Source organism: Benincasa hispida, chromosome 1 (assembly GCF_009727055.1).
Source record: "Benincasa hispida cultivar B227 chromosome 1, ASM972705v1, whole genome shotgun sequence".
In the NCBI taxonomy this organism is placed as follows: Eukaryota; Viridiplantae; Streptophyta; class Magnoliopsida; order Cucurbitales; family Cucurbitaceae; genus Benincasa; species Benincasa hispida.
Genome location: NC_052349.1, coordinates 62260861 through 62288576, shown reverse-complemented (window position 1 = coordinate 62288576; position 27716 = coordinate 62260861). Strand labels below are relative to the sequence as shown.

Genomic DNA, 27716 nt, shown 5'->3' with positions numbered 1-27716 from the left:
AAAGTTACAAAGATTAAATATTATGTAAATATCGATAAAATATAAATAAAAAGTTGAAAGGAAATATTGTGGAACGGTCAATGAACATGGATGGAATTTTTAATTTATTGATATATCATCTATATTTTATTTTTATTTACGATCTCAAGCACGGTATAACTAATTAAAAAATATATTATTCACCAAAATGTCAAGAGGATTAATCCACCATAGTCCATTCATACTTTAAAAAATTCAAGAAATAAAATAATAATTTATATGTACTAAAAAAAGATGATATTGCATTTTAAAATAAGGCTTGTTTTCCATCACTAATCAGAAAGACAATAGATAAAAGCAAGGTTTTGCTAATGGCGGAAGATTAATTTTTCTGAATGTGCTGCAGTTCCACTTCAGGCAGCAGCAGCAGCAGCACTCTCTAAAATTCTTCTTCTCTGAGCTTCGTTTTCCTTCGCCCTTCGCCGGCCTTCTGATTTGCAGTTCAAGAATCTCGTGGGTAATTTTCCTCTTTCCTCTTTCCTCTGCCCGAAACCTGCTTCTCCTATTCCCAGGTACTTATTTTGGTTCTTCTCTAATATTTCAGTTTCTCTTTCGGTTTAAATCTCGTTTCTCTTCTGGATTTTGTCGATTACTGATTTGCTTATTGATACTTAGCTACTTCTCTCTTGTTTGTTTCTTGTTCCTTATTTTTAGGGTGATTTCGTTTGTCGTAGAGCTAAGTGGCAGAGATTTGATGGATGATTGGAAAATGAAATTTTTTAAGAAATGGTAATTAATTTATTTATCAAGTCTGAAATTGCTTTTAGTTTCCATTTTAGTCTTCTAAAGATTATTAGGATTTTGTGATGTAATATTGAATGCAAGAAATTCAACTTTATATGACTTTTATTTAATTGTATTCTGTTTTGAATGATAAATTTTAAATGTATAAGAAAGTAATTATATTCATAAGGTCAACTTAAGAACACATGGGAGAAGTGTGAACGAACTAATGAACTTCAAACGTATTCGTCAATGTACTAAATACCCTATTGCAAACTACCTCTTTGACCTTGACATTCCGATAGCTCATAGGAAAGGTATTTATACTAAATACCCTATTGCAAACTACCTCTCTTACCATGGACTCTTTGATGATTATAGAGCTTTCACCTCTAGGATAACAAATCTATTTGTGCCAAGGAATATATAGGAAGCCTTGAATGATCCGAATTGGAACTTAGCAGTTATGGAAGAGATGAGTGCTCTCGAAGAAAATGGCACGTGGGAAGTTGTTGAGCTTCCAAAATATAAGAAAATAGTGGGATGTAAATGAGTATTTACTATAAAGTGAAAAGCTGATGGGAACGTTGAAAGATACAAAGCGAGGCTAGTTGCTTGGCTTTACACAAACCTATGAGATTGATTATCATGAAACATTTACACAAAAATCAATTCAATTAGAGTGTTGTTATCTATCATAGTTAATTTTGAGTGGCATATTTATCAGTTTAATGTGAAAAATGCCTTCCCTAATGGTGAGCTTGAAGAAGAGGTATTTATGAATTTACCACCAAGTTTTGAAGTCAACCTTGGAACCAAGCAATCTCCTAGAACGTGGTTTGGACGTTTTGAGAAGGCAGTGACATGTTATGGGTTCCGTTAGAGTCAAATGTGATTTTCTACAGACATACTAGGGATGATAAGATGGTTGTTTTAATAGTTTATGTTGGTGATATCATTCTCACAGGTAATGATGCAGCTGAGATGAACAACTTGAAGGGCAAACTAGCTACTGAATTCCAAATTAAAGACCTGGGAACCTTGAAATACTTCCTATGGATGAAATTTGCTAGGTCAAAACAGGGTATCCTTGTTAACCAAAGAAAATATACCGTTGGTTTACTTGAAGAGATGGGCTTACATGGTTGTCGTACAACAGAAACTCCTATTGAGCCAAACTTAAAATTGCAAGTTGCAAAGGATATCGAGATAAAAGACAAGGAGAAATATCTAAGACTTGTGGGAAGACTTATTTATCTATCTTATACTCGTCCAGATATTGCTTTTGCTGTAAGTATGGTAAGCTAGTTCATGCATATGCTCCAGGGCCAACCTACTTTGAAACTGTCTACAGAATTCTAAGATATTTGAAAGGAGCTCTAGGAAAGGGATACTATTTAAGAAGAATGATAATTTACACGTAGAAATTTACACTGATGCTGATTGGACAGGTAGTACCACAAATAGGAGATCAACTTTTGGCTATTGTTCCTTTGTTAGAGGCAATCTTGTTATGTAGTGAAGCAAAAAACAAAGTGTGGTAGCTAGGAGTAGTGCTGAAGCAGAATTTAGGGCTTTAACACATGACATTTGTGAGGGTATATGGATAAAAAGATTATTAAAAGAATTGAAATTTATCCAAGTAATGCCTATACGGGTTTACTGTGACAATAAGACCGCCATCTCCATAGCACACACAACCAAGTCCTACATGATAGGACAAAACATATAGATGTTGATAAACACTTTATAAAGGAAAAGATTGATACTGGAGTGATATGCACTACGTATCTCCCTACAACAAAGCAGATTGCTGATGTACTGACAAAGGGGCTTCCAAAATTACAATTCGATAAATTGATTAGCAAGCTGGCAATGGAAGATAGAACCAGCTTGAGGGGGAGTGTTGATTTATGTAAATATTTTATTTTTATTTGGTTTTATTTGTTGCAATTATTCTGTAGGATTCTTTCCTTTTCGGTCAATATTTTTCTTATTTCATTTAGTATGTATTCTATTTAAATTACGGCTTTATACCCTTATAATAATGAGGAAAAGTGAGATATTTTCACACAAGTAATTTTGGACCTAATACTATGACGATATATTTGACTGAATGGATGGTTGCTTTTGCAGATATAGCAATGACTCCATTAACCTTTTTTAAGTGGATTTCTTAACGTTGCCCAATGAAAGTGATTTTTAGCGAAGATGGAAAACCTCTATCTTACAGCGCTAGTTTTGGCTTGCTTTCATTACTCTGCGCTGTCTGATTTTCAAGGTATGAACTGCATCTCGAGGTGGCGTATGAAAATTGAGATCTTATTATACTGCTGCTCATAGTTTTTTCTATAAAAATCTGATCTGTGACAAAAAGATTGTTCATCTGATTAATCTTCATGATGTTTGAAACATTAGGTCTTTTTGAATAGAAATTAAACGTTTTGACTTCTTGATTAGTAAGGACAGTTAGTGTATGTGAAAGTTCACTTGGTACAGGTCATTCTTCTATTGAATTGAAGTTTGGTTTTTGCATCCGTACATGTATATAGCCTAGAGATAGTATGAGAAATGTTTCTTTTTTTTCCTTTTTTTTGTTGTTGTTGTTGTTTTTGTTTTTCACACTATCTTCTGATATGCTACAGCCTACAAGTCTTTTGTCACAAGGAAGACAACTTTTCCATCATTTTCCCCTTTTGCTCATTTCTTGTGGGATTGTAGAAAAGCTAGTCTGAAGTTATCAACAAATGTGAAAGCTCTTTTTTTTTTCCCTTGTAGAAGGAAACAAATTTGAAAATTTTGTGAGATTATTTTAATGTAGTTTTTCTTTTCAATTTCTGATTACATCCAGTTGTACAAATTTATCCGGAATTACTATTGCACTGATATTCTCAAATTGCTTGACCACTTGATGAATGTACGTTGTTCTTATAACCTCCAGGTGAGGCACTCATTGCATTCAAGATCGCATTGAATGCAACAAATATTCAGCTCAAAGACTGGAACCCAAATCATGTCAATCCGTGCAGTAGTTGGTCCAATATTATGTGTAATGGGAACAATGTGATAGCTATGTAAGACATAATTAAATTAAATATACTCTTTGCTTATCTTCCTATCCATTTTGGAATAATCTTGTCACTTGTTAGTGGTCTCAGATGTTCTATATAAATGACTGTATTCATTTCATTGTATCAAATATTTTACTTGCCAATATAAAAGGTTTCAAGTCTGCTATTTGCTTATATTACATCTAATTTTCAGAACATTGCCAACATTGGGATTTACTGGAACCTTGTCTCCAAGAATTGTTGCTATAAAATCTCTTTCAACCCTGTGAGTAGTGTGTTATCTTGTGGACTAGAACTTGCAGCTCTAAATGCTTGATGTTTGTGCAATTTAAGCTGGCTTCTGTTATTATATTGTACTCCAAATTCTGTATTTTATTGATTAGTACAATTTCGTTACTGTCTTTTTTTTTTAATTAAATAAAAGTAGGTTTAAATTCTTCAAGCCAGGTGTTTGACTTACTTAAGGTTAGCTATTCATGTTGCTTGAGAAAGAGTTTTATTTTGCACATGTATGTATGGTATTAAAATTCCATAACTGGAACTTTCTTTATATCATTCATTTACAAAAGATCGTAATATGGAAGATCAATTGACAGATAAACTATTATCAACAAAGAACTAAAAGCTATTTTCTTATGATTAAAGTTCCTGTAATTTACTAAGCGTAAGATTTCATCCTCTAGAGAGATCTAATTGCTCACATCCCTTAGTCTGACATTTTCTTTTAATTTTCTAGTTTCAGGGAAGTGTTGGACATTAGATATCCTTATATCTGATAACCTTAGCTTTGAAAAGCATATTATGATTGTTTGACATTAAGTTTGGTTATCAAAACTGGTTTTTGAAATACATCTGCTTATTGGCAATGAACTGTAGAGAATCTTAATTAATATATACTCGTCTACTGCAGGAACTTGCAGGGAAATTACATAAGTGGAGGGATACCAGAGGAGTTTGGAAACCTGACAAATTTGGTCACTTTGGATCTAGGAAATAACAGCCTAATTGGTAAAATACCATCGTCCCTGGGTAATCTTAAGAAACTACGGTTCCTGTAAGTGATTGGCTTCAAATTACTCAAATTTTTAAAGATGTTTTGTACGCATTTGCAATGCACCTGGTTTTTAGTTGAGATAATAACTCCTTATTCTCATTGAAGCAGAACCCTGAGTCAAAATCATCTAACTGGGACTATTCCTGAGACATTTTCAACCCTTCCTAGCTTGATCAATCTGTATGTTTTCTTTTATGCATAAGACTACTAATGGAAATTTTCAGATTCGGGGATCTGTATTCTGTTCTTAATGTTTTGATTGTGATTGTCCTACAGTTTTCTTGATTCGAATAATCTCAGTGGCCAAATTCCGGAGCAGTTATTTCAAGTTTCAAAATTCAAGTATGTGGAACTTTTGAATACTATCAAGGTAGATATTATCATATAACCCATATATCTGCTATAATATGGCATTAGGAAACCAAACATCAATTCCTAATAAGTGATATTAGGAAACTCATATATCTAATTATATGGCACGAGCATATAGCTTAGTAGTTAAAGTCTCTACTTCTCTTGAGATTGAAGGTTTGATTCTTCCGCTCAAATTTTAGGTACTAAAGAAAGAAAAAAAGACAATAACTAACCTAAAATGTTTGAAGCTAACATTCAAAATGTAAAGGATTATTGATTGATAAATGAAAAGTAAATACTATGTTGCCTAGACATGACAAATCTTTTCTTCAATATTTCTCTAGTACGTCAAAAGTAATGAGCCAGAATTATAAAATATAAATTATTTTTTACGGTTGGGGAGGAGCCTTTTCTATTACTACTGTCAGAGAGAAAATAACAGAACTTAAAAAAAAACAATAAAAATAGGAAACATAAGAATGTACATGAATAGTTCTAAAATTGGAGAAAAACCATGACCCACTAGAAAGAAATTCACTGTGTGAGAAATTATTACAATCACATAGAGTTCTTTCTCCAGTCCCAATTGCAAGAAGACTCCCTTAAAACTTTTGTACTACTCACCCTTTTTCCTACTCTCAGACTAGATAATTCAAAAAAAGAATTTAACTAGAGTTAGTACACCGAAACTTAAAGTGTTCCTAACTGGAACAATTTAAAACCAGAACCATAGGCTTCTTTTATATTGATTGGAGCTCATTAAACTTTTCTGATGTAGAATTGTTTTCCTTTAATAGTTTGCCGAAAACCCTACCATCACAAGCTCTATTTTTCCTATAGCTCTTATAGTGCAATGTAATTGCGATATTCTTTGTCACCCCTTTACTTATTTTGACCTTCCAAATATTTTGAATTCCTCTGCTCTTCACAGCTTTTCTGGAAATAAGTTGGATTGTGGCAAAAATTCACTTCATTCCTGTGATTCGGACGGTACAAACTCAGGTTATTGGATCAGATATAGCCTAGGCTTGTGGAAAATCTTTTGCTCCGTTTTAATAACTTAAGCACTCCTTAATGGAAAGAAAATGTTAAAGTTTCATATTTTCTCAGGTGCTTCAAATAAGTCAAAGGTTGGCCTCATAGCTGGACTTATTGCTGGGCTAATAGTTGCGATTCTTTTGGTCGGATTATTAATTTTATTGTGCAAGCATAGATATAAAGGCTACAAGGGTGAAGTCTTTGAAGATGTTCCCGGTAATTGTTCTGACATATCATTGAATTTTTAGAATGGATTATGCGAGCATCTCTTATGGAGATTAGGTTCCAAGCATATGTTATCAATGTAAATATGATTGTTATCTTGCCGCAAACTTTTATGCCAATTTTTAGTAGCATTGGCATGTAAATAGCACCTATCTAGAAACACAACTGTTTTGTATTTGTGTTTTTTGTCTGATATTTGAAGCATAGACTATCTGGATGCTACTTTTACTTATCTAGAGAATTGTTCCTTAAAGTCTAGTCCTCTACTAGCATATTAAATTGTTTTAGATCATTACTGTATGCTCTGTAGTTGCATATTAAATTTATTTTTCCCAACTGGATTGATGAACTTGTGGAAATAGTTTTTAACTTTTTGATGTAAGTTTTTGTATTACCTATCAAGTTAACCATCTTATGTCTTAAATGAGATTACTTGATACTTTCAGCGATTCATTAGTAATTTTACGAAAAGGGGACTAATGTGAGCAAGCCACAAGCTGGCAAAAGGAAATCAAAATTCCATATGCCTCTTCCCCATCACACCCCCACCAGAACTGAAATTTTTGTTTATGGAAGTATGTCTGAATGTTTTTTTCCCCCTGGTCTCTCAATTAAATTAGGTGAAATTGATCGAAGAATTGCATTTGGTCAGCTAAAAAGATTTGCATGGAGGGAACTACAGCTAGCTACAGAAAATTTTAGTGAGGAAAATGTTATAGGACAAGGAGGCTTCGGAAAGGTTTACAAAGGGGTGCTTGCTGATGGCACCAAGGTTGCAGTGAAACAGTCAACTAATTATGAAAGCCCTGGGGGAGATGCTGCTTTTCTGCGTGAAATTGAGATGATTAGTGTAGCTGTTCATAGAAATCTATTGCGGCTGATTGGGTTTTGTACTACTCAGACTGAACGCTTGTTGGTATATCCCTATATGCAGAACTTGAGTGTTGCCTACCGTCTTCGAGGTATTAAGTCTTTTCCTTGTTTTGGATATGAAATTTGAAAACATTTCTCTAAAATAAATCTCACATTTTTTTTCCCGTTTGAGTGAAATACTTCAATGTTTACACATTACATCATATGTTAATAATCAATAGGTGGGGAAATGAGAGAGTGACAGAAGAAAAACTTGTGGGTAAACAGGTCGAGGATGTTGTGTTCAAGGAAGAGTTGTGCATTCTCTTGATAGAACTAAGGTCTAAGAGATCAATTGAGTGTCGGGTGCTTGAGTAGATCCTGGTTTGGGTAGAGGGAAATATTGGCCATAGACTATATCTTTCCTGTATCTATTTCTTTTCATTTTTCGTATTACTTCGTCAACCTTGAAATATTTTGATTATGGTCGACTTTTAAGTTAACAAATAATATACATGAAGGCATTGTGCCCCTGTCGTGTCCTTAGAATTTGCACCATTATCATAGTCCAGAGAGCAACAAAATGCTCTACTCGTGAGTCTTCCAGCCACTGTAGGGGTCACAAGTTGGAAAATGACTTTTTGTGAGAGGGTCTGGTGGATGAAATTAGGTTTTTTATGCGGGAGCGCGGTTACCCGAACCTGTCTGCCTGAACGGGCGGTGGCGGCGTACGTGTGTGGGAAAAGATTCTACTACCACGGAAACTGCCATGGAAGTCTTGGTAGATAAACCTTTCTATGAATTCAAAATCTTCCAAGCTGGGACAAAGCATTTTCTAAAAAGTAACTTTCTAAGGAGCCAAAAGCCCAAGTCCTTCCCAACGATCTTGCATGGATTAGGTAGGTGGAAGTTGCTTTGCAATTTAGCCAACTGGTTGTGCCGTTCCCCTTAGAGCTTGAAGCTTCATGGAATATGATTGTTGTCAGTATGTATGCACATCATTTCAATGAATGAGATTCAACTTTCATTGTTGAATACATAGAGACGACCCTGATAAGTATTTTGAGTGTTGAATCATTTTCTCGGTTAATTTCTTGCTCGATTGCTCTGTTCATCACCTTCCTGCTCGGCCTTACTGATAAAGAATTGCTACTTTCTTTAGCTGATTTCTTCAGTAATCTCCTATGCCAGAACTTAAACCTGGGGAGCCTGTTTTAGATTGGCCTACTCGCAAACGTGTGGCATTGGGGACAGCTCGAGGTTTAGGATATCTTCACGAACATTGCAATCCAAAGATTATTCATCGAGATGTTAAGGCTGCTAATGTATTGCTTGATGAGGATTTTGAAGCAGTTGTTGGCGATTTTGGCCTGGCCAAGTTGGTTGATGTTAGGAAGACTAGCGTCACAACTCAAGTACGAGGGACGGTTGGCCACATAGCTCCAGAATACTTATCCACTGGGAAATCGTCAGAAAAAACTGATGTTTTTGGTTATGGCATTATGCTTTTAGAACTTATTACAGGGCAACGTGCGATCGACTTCTCACGGTTTGAAGGAGATGATGATGTTTTACTACTAGACCATGTAAGAAAATCATGTCAAATCAGTATATCTCCATTTGAATCTATTTCATCTTTGCCAAATTCAGTTAGTTCTACTATCATAAATTTTGGCTGCTTGTCTATACTAAACGAATCAGGATCCGAAATCACGACTTTTTAGCTCTTTTTCAGTGCTAATTTCCGAATTCATCTCTGTTTCTGAAGGTCAAGAAATTGGAAAGGGAGAAGCGACTCAATATTATTGTGGATGGAAACCTGACTAACTATGATATTAGAGAGGTGGAGACAATGGCCCAAGTTGCGCTACTGTGCACACAGCCATCTTCAGACAGCCGACCAACAATGTCACAAGTCATTTGTATGCTAGAAGGCGAGGGGCTCGGAGAGAGGTGGGAGGAATGGCAGCATTTAGAGGTGAGTCGCAGACAAGATCATGAGAGAATGCAAAGAAGATTTGAATTAGGGGATGATTCCATTTATAGACAGGAAGCTATCCAGTTGTCTGGTGGAAGATGAGGTACCAAAACTTTGACTCATCTCTTTAGCTCAGTTATTTCTGTTAGGTCAGTTTGATTTTGGGGGCCATCCTTGTCCCTTCGGGGACATCCGATACAATTGGAACGATACAGAGAAGATTAACATACTCTGTGTCTGTCTGGAAGGATGACTCGCACAAATCGATTTTGGGGGCCATCCTTATTCCTTAAGGCATTTTCTTAACCAATTATGAAATTCTTGCCTTCCCATCTCCTTCTTTTGTACATTTCAGTGGCTTTTGTTTATATATATATATTTTGGCTGTGCCTTTTGTATTCTTAATTTCCTCAATTTAACATGTACTGTGGCTGAAGTTTGTAATACAACTGAGTCAATAGAGTGATTATATTCATACTTGGCATTACATTTGCCACATTATTGTAATTATCAAATAGTTATTAACTTTTTTTTTTTGGTTGATTTGGACTTGTTTGTTTATGGTTAAGTTACAAGTTTATTTCTTGAATTTTGAGGTTTGTGTCTATTTAGTTAATCAAATAATGTATAATAGGTTGGTAGACAATTTCCATAACATATGTTTGAAAACAAGGAACTAAAAAAAAAAAAACTTATATTTCATGTTTTCAAATATGTGTTTGGTCGTAGTTTTAAAAATTAAATTCTAATTTAAAAAAATTATCAGGGACAATAAGATAAATAGCAAAATTTAATTCTGCATTTTGAAAAATGATAAGTGATATCACGTGAGTTCAATTTTTTGAAATCCTAAAATGTCCTTATCCTCTCATTTAATTGCAGTGTAATTAATTCGGCATCTATACTAAAGAGACTATAATTAATTGCTCAATTATATATCCCAACAGGCTTTCAATGCCAACTAACATTATTATTTCAAGCGGATAATTTTTCATAAATCTTGTGATTTAACGGTTGTTTTGAATTTCTGTATCAAATTTAACAAATCTTGGTTTGAATTTTGAATGTCATATTATCTTATTTTTAAATTGCTTCAATGACTATCTTATTTTGGATTTTTAAAATTTATATTATATTAGTTTTCATAACTAACTTTTTATATTTATAGTAGATTTTCTCTTAATCATAATTAAATCATACGTTTTTTAAATTGTTTTTATGATTATCTTTATTATAAATTTGTTTTAAACGTGAGATATAAAAAAATATCTCATTTTTATTAATTAGCCTTTTTATTTTGAATCATATTATTTTTTGTTTTAAAGATTTCATTGGGAAGTATAGCAAAACAGAAATTTCATCAAATTTATAGCAAATACACTCGTGTTCCCATTTTTCTTTAACCCTAAAATGTGATTTTCAGTTACACTGCAACTAATTATGCTATTTGTAGATTTTTTTTAGCATAAATCTTGATTTTCTCCTACATTATCCCCTACACTTTTCGAATTTTAAAAATGGAATGTAATCTTTTTAAAAATCGAATGTAACTTTTTTTTTTTTTTTTTTTTTTTTTTTTTTTCCAATTATCATATTTGATTCTATCTTCAATTTCAAATTTGTTTTATTTAATTCTTTCAATTTTCATCTTTTTCTTACTGATTTTATTTTTTTTTCTCAATCGAAGACAAGTCTACTTTGGAGCTTGAAAGACTCAACTTAATCGACCCGACCAATAGTTCAAGTCGCAAATTTCTTCTTTCAAAAGTGATTCGTATTGAGTCATTTTGAAAAGTAGGTTGAGCTATAGACGATGTTGGTAATTAACCTATTTGCCTTGGTCTTATACCCACCTTGATCGATTCGATCAAGGAAGGATGTATCATCGTCGAAGATTATTTATTTCTCTCTATCATGAGATTCACGATTGACATCAACGCCACATCATGATTGTGTAGTAATTTCAATTGATGATTTTTAATTGAAATTTTCATACTCCAATCTAAATCGGTTCTTTTTTCATGAATGCAATTATTAGAGTAAAGTTTTTATCAATCCAGTCCTCACTTTTAAACACAATATCTGGTCATAGAACCAGAAAAAGTATTGTTACAGAATTTTGGGTGAGTTCAAAAGTGATGTATTAATGGTTTAGTGATTTTCCATTGAGTAATAGATATTATATTAAGTATTAAATAGTATTATTTATTAGTGAAATAATTACAGTGTAATTAATTCTTCTTTAACCCTAAAATTTTTTAATTAGTTTGAAAACTAATTACAGTGTAATTAATTCTTCTTTAACCCTAAAATGCCCCATCTGAATTTAGTTATACTGCAATTGGCATTTGCAAATCTTTAGCATAAATCCTCGTTTTCTCCTAAATTATCTCTCTACACTTTCGAATTTTAAAAATTGAATATAATATTTTTAAACAATCGAATATATATATATATATTTCAAATATCATGTTTGATCTTATCTTCAATTTCAAATTTTTTATTTTATCTAATTTTCAATTTTCATTTATTTCTTAGTGATTTTATTTTTTGTTCTCAATTGACGAGTCTAATTTAGAGGCTTGACTTAACCAATCAAATCCATTGGGGTATAGATGAAAAGCTCGACTTAATCGACCATCGACCAAGAGTTCAAGTCCCAAAATCTCTCATTTCCAAAGTGATTCCTATCGAGCCATTATGAAAAGGTTCAAACATATGAAAGGTGTTGGCAATAACTAATTTGCCTTGGAGATTCTATTCATGACCGCACTATTGTTGGCAGAGGAGCCGATTTCAGAGAGGAAAATGGTGGCAACTTGGTTGGAAAAGAGGTCGGTGCAGTGCTAGAATCTGACCAACTGATAGTCTGTAGATGTTTATTTTAACTATAATGTAATTATGAATATTTCTTAATAAGTCATTAGCAATTTCATTTGTATGGCTGGAGGTAGTTTAGACTTTTATAAATTCGTTTATATTTTATCTTTAATTTGTTTTGCTATTTTTATGAATGAAATGTTGATTTGCTATTTTTACAAATGAAAAGTTAAAATCTGCTATTCTTCTTGTTAGCCCAAGAAAGAAAATGATATTTGTTTGTCAAAGATCAAACATCAACAAAGCCGAATAACTCTTCTCGGATGAGCTAACCCAAGAAAAGAAAAATTGAAGTAGCCGCCGTATGTGATCTCAAAATGCCCACGTTGCACATTAGATTCAATAGGTGGTAAGTATCTCTCCTTCCTCTATCTATTTCGTTTTAATTTAACAGAAACATCATAAATCAAGGAAAAAAACACTCTAATCTCTCTCTCTTTCTCTTTGTTCTTCCTTGGATTCAAACATGAAATGTTTAAGCATGCAGGTTCATAAATGAAAAGAGAAGAGAAAGATGAACACAAAGATGTATAGTGGTTCAGTGTTTACACCTACATCTACTCTTCAAATGATCTTCAAGCTTTATTCATCTTCTAGATTACAAAATACCAATAAACAAAGACAAGTTCTTCTTCGCACCTCCCTCTTAAACTCTATTTCTCTGTATTTTCATATACAAGCTACTCACACAGAAAATGAATATTATGTTGTGCATTTTTTTTCTTGCTTTTGCTTTTATTATAGATAACTAGAAAACAGCCGAGTAAATTTCTTATAACTATTTAACATCCACTAACTATTTTCTGTTTTATTTGTTTTGACAGGAGTTGGAGATTTTGGTTCAGCTTCTCAATAAATATCCCTTTTGAAGCAAAATCTCCTTGAAGATCATCAAACATGTAACTATTTCCCTTCATTTAAATCTACTACTCTGAGTAGACTTAGGTAATGATCAAATTTAGGTCTTGGTAGAGCTTTAGTTAAAAACCAGTTGCATTTTCTTCTGTTTTGACTTTCTGAATGTTGATTGTTCCTCTTTCAATGATGTCCCTTACAAAGAAAAGCTCTACATTAATACGTTTTGTTCTATCATGATATTGTTGGATCTTTGTGAGGTGTATGTGTTAGGATTGGTGTCTTAAATCTCTTGGTAATCTCGTAGTTTGTAAACATTGCATAAACATACTGTTGTTAATAAAATAAGTGTTATTTTATAAGCATTTACTCAATCCAATAAACTAAAATCCGAGGTTATTTTATGTAATTTAAACAAGTATGTAGAGACATACAAGTGGATCTCGTTTAAATAAAATAACCTAAATGGTCTGTAATAGATGGATAAGGCTGGGTACCTTATCTTAGAGACACTAAGGATACGACCTGCTTTGTAGGTATTACAAATTTTGTAAAGTTCTACAAATGATCTGATCCTGATCATTCATGTGGAGACATCTGAGTGGGGGTTTTCTATATAAAGAGTTTGTATAAGACCAGACCAAGAAATGATTAGTCTTTTTATATAACGTCGTTAATAATAGAGACTTACATTTCACTAGAATGACCATAGGTGACATGACCTGAATCCTAAGTGAGTTGTGAACTCTTGCTTATGAAGGCAGTTCTTGGATTTGCATAGATGGTAGTGGCTAGATTGCCAACTCAACAAACCTACCATTTTGGGGACTCGTTTGACTGGGGAGCTGGGAACATAGCTACACAAGATGAAATTCACTCATTCCCTGATGCAGAAGCAAGTAGATAAATTGCTCCCTTAAGGGTTGATTCCGGGTCTTGAACATAGTGACACACTCTCTCCTGGCCCGAGAGGGACTTAGTCATCGTTGGACTATGACTTATTGTTCATTATAGGAATCAGTGGTGCTTAAGAAGTTAGATGTAACTACAGGCGTAAAATGGTATTTTGGCCTAGCTATACTTATGAGCAATTTGTGAAGGTTCATCGCACTATTGATTGGTTATATCCAATGGATATAGAAATTTATCTGTAGTGCGAAGAGTGCAACTATCGGTCTTTAATGGAGTGACCGACAGTTAACGGATGTTGGGTTATTTAATTAAAGAGTTTAATTAATTATCCGAGTACCATTGGAGCTTCAATCTACAGGTGCATAAGGTCCCCTCTGTGGCTCAACAAGGATTTAATTGAGAATCAATTTTGGATTAATTTGAAGTGTTCAAATTAATTAAGAGAATTAATTATATATGATATAATTAATTAAGTTGATTATATATGTGACATAATTAATATAATGTATTTGATACATTATAATTTAAGGTAATACGAGAGGAATTTGAATATGATTCAAATACCAATTATATGAATGAGATTCATGTAATTAAATATAAATATGATTTATACTGAGAGGAATTAAATATTCGGATATGATCCAAATATCAATTATATGGATGAGATTCATATAAGTGAATATAATATAAATGTCATTTATATTAAATGCCATGTATTGTTGAGAGAAAATAAAATCTATAGTTTATGTTGTATTTGATGCAATATAAAATTATAGGCTATATGTTATATTTGATATAACATATAGTGTATATATATAATAAAGTAGTTATATATATATATATTATTAATATTAATTTAATTGAAATTAATTAAAGAGAAGGAGTTACAACTCTCTCCCCTTATTGTCTTAATGTTTTTACGTGGGTTGTGATTAAGGTGGTTGGAGATTTTTCATCTTCTTTCTCAATTGGCTCTGAGCGAAGGGTTCTTTCCAAGAAAAAGTTTACAAAGAAGAAAAGTTCTTCTCTTCCCTCTCCCCCTATCCATCTCCTTCCCTCTTCCAAGGATTCAAGCAAAGCCCACAACTCTTGCTTGAATCCTTTATCCCAAGAGAATATAGAGGGTTCTCAAGTGGTGGTGTTCGCGTGAAAAAGGAGATCCGAGTGGAGAAGAAGTTCCGTTTGTGGCTTGTACGAGGGAGTTTTTGAAGAAAGGGTTCTGTAAAAGGTAAGGGTTTCTGAAACCCTAAGTATTCTTTTTAAGCATGCTATAATTGCGTAAATGCATATCTTGTTCTTGATTTATTGTAAAATTTATATTCAATGAGAAATGGAATTTGGTTCGATCTTTTCTTCCACTCAAAGGATCTTTTTTTTTGAAAATTTTCCTTCAGTATGACACTCTTATTGTTGCATCGAAGTTTTACTGATTCTTGTTTGTAGCCTAGTTCACTGATTAAACCTCGTAACCAAATTGCTTCTTTAACAGCCTCTAATACAACTATGAATTTAGCCTCAGTAGTTGATAGGGCAACTACTGGTTGTAGGTTAGACTTTCAACTTATGAGGTTTCCTTCCAACATAAAAGAGAAGCCTCTCCTCTTATCACTGTCCCATGCAAAATCTGCATCAACATATCCCGTTAGGAATAGTTTAGTTCCATTAAGAGCTATGTATAGAAGGCCTTTGTTCACTGTTCCCACTAGGTATCGAAATACCCATTTAATAGCTTCCTAATGGTTTTTACCTAGGTTTCCCATATACCTGCTGACCAAACTTGAGCTATAAGCTAGATCTAGCCTGATGCACACCATTAGATACATCAAACTCCCTATGATGTTAGAATAGGTAACATTAACCATAGGTTTCCTCTTAACTGGTTTTCTAGGAGAGTTTGTAGCAGATAACTTGAATTGTTGTCCCACATGAGTGTTCACAGCTTTGGCATTGGTCATGTTAAATTTGTCTAGCACTTTTCTAGTGTACTGACCCTGTGATAGAAATAGTTCTCTTATACTTCTTTGCCCTATAATCTCCATTCCTAAGATCTTCTTAGCTGGCCCTAGATCCTTCATCTCAAACTTAGCACTTAGCTAATCTTTAATCTCATTTAATTTAGTCAAGTCTTTCCCTGCCAACAACATATCATCAACATATAACAACAAATAGACTAGACTGCCATCACTAAAGGTTTTAAAGTAGACATAGGGGTCATGTAAGCTTCTGGCAAAGTTTATTTGGTCTACGAAGTCATCAAATCTCTTGTACTAGCATCTAGGTGATTGTTTGAGCCCATATAAAGACATTTTCAACTTGCAAACCAAATTTGTCTTCCTTTGAATTTCAAAACCTTTAGGCTGTTCCATGTAGAGTCTTCTTCTAAGTTTCCATGTAGAAAGGCTGTAGTGGCATCCATTTGCTCTAGCTCAAGGTCTTCACATGCTACAATAGCTAGGAGAACTCTAATTGAGGTATGTTTTACCACTGGAGAGAATATTTTTGTATAATCGACCCCTTCCTTTTGTTTAAAGCCTTTAGCTTTGTGCTTCACTTCTTCATTACTTTTCCCTATAAACTTATTCTTGTAAACCCATTTACAAGGAATGATGCCATTATTAAGTGGTTTATCCACCAAGATTCATGCTTCATTCTTGTAGAGGGAGTCAATCTCACTTTTCATAATGCTAACCATTGGTCTTTTTCATCACTGTTTAAGCTTCTTAAAAAATGTTAGGTTCTTCATTATAATTTTCCATAAAATGAATAGAAATGCAATAAGCTCTTACAAATCAAGAGGGAAGTCTGGTAGTCCTTTCTCCGTCTCTTGAAGGTAGATAGTCATGTAGGTTCTCAACTTGGCTATCTGACCTAACTTCACAGGTGCTAGGGGCATTTATGGGTTGTATTGGATCTTCAACTATCATTGAGTTCTCAAGACTAGGGTGAACTTTAATGTGTGAGCTGGTGGAGGGTTCAAATTGATTCTTTAGGATTGATTGCTTCACTGTTTCAGAGTCCATATAGGACTCACTTTCTTTGAAAGTCACATATATGCTGATTAAACTTCTATTAGAATTGAAATCCCATAACTTGGAACCTTTTATTCCTTTAGGATACCCTATGAACATACATTTCAAGGCTCTAGGTTCCACCTTACTTTGCTTAGTATGAACATAAGCAGTGCATCCAAAAGGCTTTAGATTTGAAAGATAAGGGGTATTCCTCTCCACTTCTCTTCAGGAGTTTTCATGTCAATATAAACACTCGGGCTTTTATTAATTGTGTAATGTGCTGTAACAAAAGCTTCAACCCAAAATTCTTATGAAATTCTAGCCTTTGATAGCATACATCTAACCTTTTCCATCAGTGTTCTATTCATCTTCTCTGCAACTCCATTTTATTGAGGGGGTATAAGTTACTGTTCTGTGTCTAGTTATTCCACACTCATCACAAAGAGAGCTAAAGTTTTTCTCTAGAAACTCTAGGCCATTATCCATTCTGAGAAATTTAATTCTTCTTTCAGTATGAGTTTCAACTTTAACTTTTCAAATTTTAAAGTTTTCAAAGGTTTGATCTTTAGATTTAAGCAAGTATGTCCACACCTTTCTAGATTAGTCATCTATAAGTGATAGGAAATACTTGGAACCTCTTCATGAAGGGGTTTTAAAAGGGCCGCATAGGTCTCCATGGATATAGTCAATGATGACCTTGGTTATATGAACTCCTTTTGTGAACTTCATTCTCTTGGATTTTTCATACACACAATGTTCATAAAAGCCGAGTTTTTTAATGCCTCTAGTCTAAATCAAGCCTTGCTTCATGAGTTCATTCAAGCCTCTTTCACTAATGTCATATAGGCCATCAATTTTCTTCCCTATAAGGACTGTTCTCCCTTGCTTTTCTATCGTTAAAGAACCTCTTTCACCAGTGAATGTACAACCCTGGTCATGAAGTATACCCAAGGAAATAAGATTTCTTTTGAGCTTTGGAACATAACATCCCTCAATAGGACTTCCCATCTGCAAGCTTTAGTAACACTGAGCCTATTCCAATGATTTCATACTCATTGTTATTACCCATGTAAACAAAGTCTCCTTCCTCTGATTTGTAATCAATAAACTAGCTCTTCTTAGAAGTCATGTGATAGGTACATCTTGAATCTAAGACCGGTCTCCCTCATCAGTTTCAAAGACCATAGCCTTTTGTTTGCAGCAAAAAGTACCTTAGTGTACTCATAAGTTTCTTCACCAGAAAGCCCTTGATGTCTCTCATGTACCATTGATTCTGAATTCGGCCCGTAATGGCCCTGGCATTCCCTGCGTCCCTTGCGACCTGACTATGTCATCCTCCCTTGCCTTTAATACTTTTTAGAAGTGAAAGTTGTTCCCACAAATCAACACGAGTCCTTTCAGTATGCTTTATCCTCACTCAAATGCATCCTAGGAAAACTCCCAGGAGATCACCCAACATAGGATTGACCCAAGCTAAGCACGCTTAATTTTGGAGTTCTTATGATTGAGCCATAAAAAAGGAAGGTGTACCTTGTTGGTATATATAGTAACTTTCAATTCTTTTAAGCCTTTCTTAATCATACTTTCATGTCTTCAGGATCCCTCTCATCTGGATGTGATATCGATTCATTCATGTACCCCTCATGAACTCGGGACGTTACATGCGCACCAGCTTCCACTTGGTTCGTCCCCGAACTACATCTTACTGGGAGAGGTTTCGCTCTGATACCATCTGTAACGACCTTAGTTTCCTACTACATTCTAGGACGCTACTTCATGCATGCATAGGCCAAATCGTACAATTTCTTTTAAATCATCAAATTAAAGAGCCAAGATTTTATTTAATAATGCTCAAATGAGCAAAGATGTGAAAACATAATTAAATAATAATAAATAAACTAAAACAAAGTAAAATAAAATAATTTACTATTCGGGGTACCCTTAAACCCTACTAAAAACAAATGAATGAAATTAAATAGTCAAATAATAAAATTGATATATTTTGCATAAAAGTGAAAAAAATGCCTAACTCCTAAACCAGGTTTCAAAACATAATACTATATACGGAAGCAGCGAATCGTCCTAATGGCCAAGTCATGGATCTCTCTTGTCATGCACCAGTCTGTCATTACTTTTACCTGAAAAATAGGGAAAGAAAAGGGTGAGTATAAAATATACTCAGTAAGCGGCCCACTACTGGGCTCACTCAGTGATCTATTAGTCTATCAATTGGACCCAAAATAAGTAGTGACACAAAGGTCATGACATAAATACGAGTGGTAATCCCAAAAAGGACACCATAGGTGTGGGCTCGAAGGCTCACACATGCGATGTGCATGGCCCAATGGTACATTAACAGTCACTAAAATCTCATATGGACATAAGCTTACAAACATCCAGTACATAATCAAACATAAGCATGCAAGCAAGGCCATGACTCAACATCAAACTTTAACAATACTTTAATCAACTGTTTCACAGTCTACTCATACCACTATCTTCAGTTTATCCATGCACCTTATCACATCAAATTCAGCACAAAAACCCATAATGGATTGAACTTCCTTCACCGCCGCACGTTCCTGTAACCAATCATAAATTAGGCCCAAGAATCTCAAGAGACAGTGGGCTGCCAAAAGGGAACCGATACTTACCCTGAACAGAAGGATTAGGTAGAACCAACCATGAATCGGCGACAACTGAAACTTTTTTGGTGTGCAAACGAACGAGGTGAGCGATCTGACGCACGCTGGGCTTCGGCTAACGACAAAACGTTGATATGTGGCGGACGAACAGAGGCGGAAGGGGAGCTCGGCGTGGCTGGAACTCGCGCGACTGGTACGAAGGGGGTGAGCGATCCGCGTCTGGTCGAGTGAAGGATAGGATGAAAAAAGACGGCGAGCGGCAGATGGATCTGCCTTCTGGTTTGTGCTCGACGGCGGCTTCGGCTATGCACCTTGTCGACGAACGGATAAACGACGGCGAAGAGTGCGGTTGATGCAGGACGAAGGGCGGGCGTGAGTAAGCAAGCCCGAAAATGGTGACTGCAGAAAAATTGGGGGTGGGGGGAGGTGAGTTGGAAAGAGGAAGAAGAAGAAGAAAAAGAAAAAAAGAAGTTTTGCACGTATCCCAAGGCCCCTTTTTGAACCCTAATTCTCTTCCTAAATAACCAACATTCCTTTTTTTTTTTTTTAAAAAAAAAAACTTTTTAGGGCGTTACACTCTCCCCCTTTTAAATAAACTTTCGTTCCTCGAAAGTTTCTAATCCTGGGAAGAGCTATGGATGCAGTGCCCTCATCTTGTCCTCGTGCTCTCAAGTTGCTTCCTCAAACTGATGATTCTGCCACATAACCTTCACCAATGGCACCTCCTTGCTGCGTAAAACTTTCACCTCCCTGGCCATAATTTGCGCGGGCTTTTCCTTGTAACGCAAGTTTTCATTCAGTTGCAAGGGCTCAAAGTCCACCATATGAGACGGGTCTGTTAAATATTTCCTCAGCATGGAGACATGAAATACATTATGGACCACGGAGAGGGACGGTGGCAAGGCCAAATGGTAAGCCATAAAGCCGACCCATTCCAAAATCTCGAATGGCCTTACAAAATGTGGACTTAGCTTACCCTTCTTCCCGAATCTCAGGACACCCTTTATCGGCGCTACTTTCAGGAACACTTTGTCACCTGCTTCGAACTCCAGATTTTTTCGCCTAACATCCACATAACTTTTATGTCTACTTTGTGCTGCTAGCATTCTGGCCCTGATTTTTTGCATGGCTTCATTCGTCAACTCCACTAACTCAGTCCCCACCAGTTTCCTCTCCCCAATCTCACCCTAGAAAACAGGAGACCTGCAACCTCTACCATAAAGAGCGTCAAACGGCGACATGTCAATGGTAGCCTGATAGCTATTATTATAAGCGAACTCTGCCAAATGTAAGTGGGAGTCCCAACCCCCTGAGAATTCCAACACACAAGCGTGCAACATGTCCTCCAATATCTGATTTAAACGTTCCGTTTGCCCATCAGTTTGGGGGTGAAACGCTGTAATAAAATTCAACCACGACCCTAAAGCTGTTTGGAGGCTCTTCCAAAAACTGAAGGTGAAACGAGGGTCTCTGTCGGACACAATTGACACTGACACACCATGAAACCTTACTATCTCACTCATTGGTGAGTCTGTCTATCACAACCCAAATCACCGAGAAGCCCTTCGTTGTCTTGGGCAATCCCGTAATAAAATCCATAGCCACGCTCTCCCATTTCTACTCTGACACATCCAATGGTAGTAGCAAGCTTGCTATCTTCTGCCTCGGGGTCTTCACCTACTGACAGACTAAACATCTACTGACATATTCAGCTATCTCCCTTTTCATATTGAACCACTAGTAATACAGTTTCACATCTTGGTACATTTTGGTACTACTTGGATGCATCGAGAATGGAGAGTTATGAGCTTTCACCAACATTTTTCCTTTCAATCCATCATCTGCTGGGACGCACAACCGTCCCTAATACAAAAGACCCTTGTCCACTGACACAGAAAATTCACTTGCCTGACCTGACCCTACCTGACGACACTTCTGGACTAGATCGGGATCACCCTGTTGTGCATCAATAATCCGCTGCCTCAAGGTTGGTTGCACTGTCAACTGGGCTAGCTGCGAAGTGACTTCTCCCACTACCACCGCAATCTCTGCTCGTTCTAGGTCTTTACACAATTGACCTACTTAGTGATCAAGGCGGCTGAATGAGCTACCTTTCGACTGAGGGCATCGACTACCACATTCGCCTTACCTAGGTGATAGAGGATCTTGCAGTCATAATCTTTTACCAACTCGAGCCACCTGCGCTGCCTCATGTTTAACTCTTTCTGGGTGAAGAAGTATTTCAGACTCTTGTGGTCAGTGAACACTTGGATCTTTTCCCTATATAAGTAGTGTCTCCAGATCTTCAAGGAAAACACTACCACTGCCAATTCCAAGTCGTGGGTAGGATAGTTGCGCTCATGGTTCTTCAACTGGCGGGAGGCATAGACAACCACCCTATCATATTGCATAAGCACACAACCCAAACCCTTCTTAGAAGCATCACTGTAGATCACGAAGTTCCCAAAGCCATTTGGTACGGTGAGAACCGGGGTCGAAACCAACCTCTGCTTGAGGTCCTGAAAACTATCCTCACATGCTTTTCTCCAAACAAACGAACTCCTTTCCCTGGTTAGCTGGGTCCAACGGTGTGGGCGCATGCTAGAGAAATTCTCTACAAACCTACGATAGTATCCCAGCAAACCCAGGAAACTAACGCACCTATGAACTGTCGTAGGGCGCGGGCCATTGGTAACGGCTTCAATCTTAGCTGGATCCACTGAAACCTCGTCCTTCGACACCACGTGCCCAAGGAAGGACACCTTCCATAGCCAGAACTCGCACTTAGAAAACTTTGCATACAGTTTGTTTTCCCTCAGTGTTCCTAGGACCTTCCTAAGATGTTCTTCATACTTCGCCTCTGTCTTGGAGTATACCAAAATGTTATCAATAAAAACGATTACAAAGGCTTTTAGGAAGTCCTTGAACACCCGGTTCATCAAATCCATGAATACCGCTGGAGCATTGGTTAGACCAAAAGACATTACAATGAACTCGTAATGCCCATATGTTAATCGGAATGCAATTTTCGGAATATCACTGTCGCTGATTCTCAGCTGATGGTAACCTGACCATAGGTCAATCTTGGAAAATACGGTAGCACCCGTAGCTGGTCAAACAGGTCATCGATTCTAGGAAGTAGGTACTTATTCTTAATGGTCACCTTATTCAACTCCCTGTAGTCTATACATAAACGTAACGACCTATCCTTTTTCTTCACAAGCAACACTGGTGCACCCCAAGGAGAAACACTGGGTCATATGAACCCTTTATCAAGCAGTTCCTGCAATTGAACCTTCAATTCTTTCAATTCTACCGGAGCCATTCTGTACGGGGCTTTGGATATAGGAATAGTGTCTGGCTCTAGTTCAATCGTAAAATCAATCTCTCTTAGTGGAGGCAATCCTGGAAGTTCTTCCAGAAATACATCGGGATAATCTCGCACAACTAGTTCAGAGGTTAGTGCAACCTCGGTTTTCCTTGTGTCAACTACGCTAGCTAGGATACTCCAGACACCTTGGCTAATCAATCTCTTATCCTTAAATGTTGAAATCACCTTAGGCAAAACTACTGTCTCGACCCCTTTGAACTTAAAGCTGGCTTCTCTAGGGGGGTTAAAATTCACCTCCTTACGAGAACAATCTATACTAGCATGGTTGGCAGCCAACCAATCCATCCCAGAATTACATCGAAATCATGCATGTGTATTACTATCAGAGTCACATCAAGGGTGCGATTTGCTATTTCTAACGACATGCTTTTATCTTTTCACTGGCTATCATAATTTCTCCCGACGGTGTAGACACTGACAAAACATAGCCCAAAGGCTCCAAAATTGACATGGCATGCTTTACAAACAACGAAGAAATGAAAGAGTGGGACGAGCCAGAGTCAAACAATGTCAAGGCATAGTGCCCCAAGATTGGGAGCGTACCTGTCACCACTATTCCCGAGTGCTCAGCTTCCCGATGACTGGTGGCGTAGACCCGACCTTACTGCTGCTATTGGTTTGAACTACCCTAATGCGAACTCGGGGGCTGACCCCTCGCACTTCCGAAACCATTACTAGGGCATTGGTCTGCCGTACGCCCTATCTGCTTACATTTGAAGCATGTCCCTATGCCATTCAGACAATGTCCCCAATGACGCTTCCCACAAGACTTGCAAACCGACTTTTCCCTCCAAACTCTTCCTGAAGTCGTAGCCTGTCGTTGAGCATGGCCTACTGACCTGCTTATGCTCTGGACCTTCTGCGGAGGTCCCAAAGCTTTCTGCTTAACCTTTCTCTTCTGGTCGGGGGCCGGTTCCTCCGTTAGGGACTTCAGGAACTCTATCCCTGAAGGACAACCCACGCATGCTGCCGCTCGAAAGGTTGCGGCATAGGTGGGAGGCTCCAGGGCTTGCACGATGCCTCGCACCCTATCTTGGAGTCCTTGCACAAATCTTTCAACCCTTTTTGCCTCGGTAGACACCAGGTCAGGGGTAAAACAAGACAATTTGTCAAACTCCTCTTCATACTCTTCCACTGTCATGGTTCCCTGCTTCAAGTTCATGAACTCAGCCTGCTTGTTGTACCTCATATGAGCAGAGAAGTACTTCTCATAAAACCGCTCCTTTAACTGATCCCACGTGGCTTGGCCTCCACTGACTTCTATTATTCTCTCAGTCGAGCGCCATCAACGCTTGGCATTGTCGATGAGAACGAAAGTGGCACACTACAGCTTCTGCTCCTCTGGACACTTCATATACTGGAAGATCCCCTCAACAGTAGACAACCACAATTTTGCATTTGTGGGGTCTTTTAAGGATCCGTTAAACATCGGGGATCATACTTCTTGAAATCTCACAGGTATCCAGCTTCCAACGAAGGGCCTGCCACGGTTCGACTCGTGGCCCTATCCTGATTCTGAGCTGATGGTAATGGGACTGACAAGGATGGCGCCTATTGTGACTGTACGTGCTGGGCGATCTGCTCGGCCACCATGCCCCTTAGCTGTCCCACCACGGCTTGCGTGACGACGTTCCCAGTAGCTGCAGCCATAGCCATATGTTCTACTCGGATTTCTGAGGACGACGGTCCTGGTGGGAGTACAGTTGAAGTTTCGAGGCCCACTTCTTGGTCCTAACCCTCTGCCAGGTTTGACCAGGGGGTCACGAGGGTGGCAGATCCCATACCTCTTTGCTTGCACCTCGGGTTTTTGCAGGTCGGGGTCCCGCTCCCTAACTATGTTCTTGCCGTCACTTCCCTTCCTTATTCGTGGTGCTATACCTGGTGACCACAACATATCACTTTAATACATACTATCATGGCAGTGAAACAGGGCCCCATTCGCCATTTGAAGGCGGGGACAGGGGTGGGGATTCCCCGTCAAGGAAACGGGGCCCAATTCGCCATTTCCCTGCGGGGATTCCTCTAACTAAATTTTCCTCGGGGAATCCCCTATTAAGTCCCCGCGGGATTCCCCCCCCCCCCCCCCCCTTTTTTTTTTTTATTTTTAAGTTTGGGCTTAAATTTTAGAATTTATATATTCAATATTGGGGCTCAACAACACTATAAGTCTATAGTAATACATTATAAACATACATATAAAATAAGTTATTTTATATATTATAATAATATATTATAAAATATTAAAAATATAACTATATAAAATCGAGGTCGGGATCGGGGCGGGGATACCATCCCCGTCCTTGCTTGCCGTCCAGATGGGACCCCGAAAAAACATTCTTCGATTTTGACCCCAATCCCCGGTCAAACTGGAGATTCCCCCCGCTCGATCGGGGTGGAGCCCTGTAGGGACCCGACCCCGAAGGGATTTTGCCAACCCTAGGATAGACCATTCTGTGACAAGTCACAACACTTGTGATTATTTCACAAAGCGGGTTGCGTTCGTAGCGTTACCAGGATAAGGTTTCCTTCCTATATCCATGTACTACAAGACCATTTTGATTATCACTCAAGACATGATCCTTTTGTATGTCACCACATACATGTTTGAGTCACATACAGATAACTAGGGATTTTATGTTTATTAGTTTGTGATAAAACAAATAAAACAAGCAACTGAGCGAAAATACAAGATGTGAAGTAAATATCATATATCAATAACACAAACGTTCGTACAAATTGTTTACAAACTACAGGACATGAGACTTTAGGGCATCAACCCCAACAAAGGAAAGTCTAACCCTCATCCCAAAGACCTAAGCTATTATGTAGCAAGAACCTTTGAATCTATGAAATTAACACTTCCCTATATAATTTAGTTCAACTTTGAGAAAAGGCTAGAATTACATTACTTCTTGGTCGAAAATCTTGAAGCAATATTGGAAAATCTTATTCTACATTAAGTCACTCCACAATCAACTCGATGAAGGTTAGATTGAATGGCTCACATGCATTCTATCAAGAGAATTGTAAAATTCTAAGGGAAAAGTCTCAATTATGAGATCTCGAATTTCATTAATCAAAGCTTCTTACAAATGAAGGATAAAAGACTTTATATAACCTTGTAGAGATTCTAATCTATTTAATACAAAGCATTAAATTCCTTCTCATCCTCCATCTTTAATGTAACATCATTAATGGCAGCCTCCATCTTTGACTAGTCATAGAAATAAAATTAAAGTTGAAAGTACAATAAAATGTTTGTGAACATAATACAAAAATTCTTCAAAGTTCTTGAACTCGTGGAAACTTAATGTCTAGTCCATGTTCCACTTCAACCGAACAAACATTGACCTTCAATACTCCAAATGCTCTTTTGCTTATTGGATCAGCATTTTCCACATGAAATAGAGGAGAACCGACCCTATCCAATCTTGTACATGAAGAATAAATGATTGTTGAATCTTTGCTACTTTGGATCTTGTAATTGGTCCAATCAGAATGTGCGGAATACCTTGATTCTTATCAAAGTATCCCTCCTTCCTCTATCTCTTTCATTCTAATTTGACTGAAACATCATAAATCAGGGAAAAAAAACACTATGATCTCTCTCTCTCTTTTTGTTCTTCCTTTCAATGAGAAACTTGAACATAAATTCTTGGATTTAAACATGAAATGTTTAAGCATGTAAGTTCATAAATGAAAAGAGAAGAGAAAGATAAACATAGAGATGTATAGTAGTTTGGTGTTTCCACCTACATCTACTCTTCAAATGATCTTCAAGCTTCGTTCATTTCAAAATTATAAAATACCAGTAAACTAAGACGAGTTCTTCTTCACAACTCCCTCTCAAACTCTATTTCTCTGTATTTCGATATACAAGCTACTCACATAGAAATGAAATTTATGTTGTGCATTTCTTTTCTTGCTTTTGTTTAACTAGAAAACAACCGGGTAAATTTGTAATAATTATTAAATAGCCACTAACTATTTATGTTTTATTTGTTTTGCCAGGAGTTGGAGATTTTGGTTTAACATCTCAACAAAAGTATAATCATAAAGAGAAACTATAGTGTATTTAAAAAACAAGATATATCTTTATAAAAAAGAAAAACATATGTAGTTGAGAAAATACCCTATATTAAAGAAAAAAAAAAACAACATAACCAAGTATATAATCGTTTGTAGAAGCCAAAAAATACAACACAACACATATAGTAAGAGACTGTTTGGGGCGCTAAGATGATATAGGATGTGGGGAGTTCTAATGTCTGGGGAGTTCTAATGTATGTGTTTGGGTGTGTAGAGTTGTTATGTCTGAGTTGATATGTCTGTGTTTGGATGTGCAAAGTTGTAAGTCTGAGTTCATGTCTGTGTTTGGGTGTGTAGAGTTGTTATGTCTGAGTTCATATGTCTGTGTTTAGGTGTACAAAATTGTCATATTAGTGCTATCTGGTTTAGTTTTTATACTCTATAATAATTTGCCTATATGAAAACTATTTTTTTTAAAAAATCTTATAATCAAATTATTGTATCCATCCTATTTGGAATACGACATTGATTGCATTTTTTTAATTCTTTCGAATCTCAAGATATGATATACAATTCAATTTTATATTAAAATAATTAAAAATGATTATATTAATTACTAAAATTTATTAAGTCTAAGTAATATATTTATATTTATTAAT

General features: G+C 36.5%; 1 protein-coding gene and 1 long non-coding RNA gene across 8 annotated transcripts; both read left to right on the top strand.

Annotated features, from left to right (window-relative positions):
- Nucleotides 1–221: 221 nt before the first annotated feature.
- LOC120073904 (probable LRR receptor-like serine/threonine-protein kinase At5g10290) lies at nt 222–9841 on the top strand. Of its 3 annotated transcripts, XM_039026820.1 has the most exons (13): nt 226–551; nt 694–768; nt 2899–3043; nt 3704–3836; nt 4027–4098; nt 4744–4887; nt 4996–5067; nt 5164–5229; nt 6173–6243; nt 6352–6495; nt 7125–7466; nt 8548–8942; nt 9125–9841. In XM_039026820.1, exons 3-13 carry the CDS (start codon nt 2974–2976, stop codon nt 9434–9436), a joined length of 1821 nt encoding a protein of 606 aa, XP_038882748.1. In that variant the 5' UTR covers nt 226–551; nt 694–768; nt 2899–2973; the 3' UTR covers nt 9437–9841. The 3 variants fall into 3 exon arrangements, with proteins under 3 accessions (XP_038882763.1, XP_038882755.1, XP_038882748.1); XM_039026835.1 differs by lacking the exon at nt 4027–4098 and having other exon boundaries at nt 222–551; XM_039026827.1 differs by lacking the exon at nt 694–768 and having other exon boundaries at nt 224–551.
- A 2743-nt stretch (nt 9842–12584) lies between these two features.
- Nucleotides 12585–27497, top strand: LOC120070412. Of its 5 annotated transcripts, none has more exons than XR_005479920.1 (4): nt 12585–13113; nt 14919–15209; nt 18590–18674; nt 27040–27497. It is a non-coding gene; the product is annotated as an uncharacterized LOC120070412 (long non-coding RNA). The 5 variants fall into 5 exon arrangements; XR_005479914.1 differs by having other exon boundaries at nt 18590–18706; XR_005479909.1 differs by lacking the exon at nt 18590–18674 and having other exon boundaries at nt 12586–13113.
- The last annotated feature ends 219 nt before the right edge of the window (nt 27498–27716 follow it).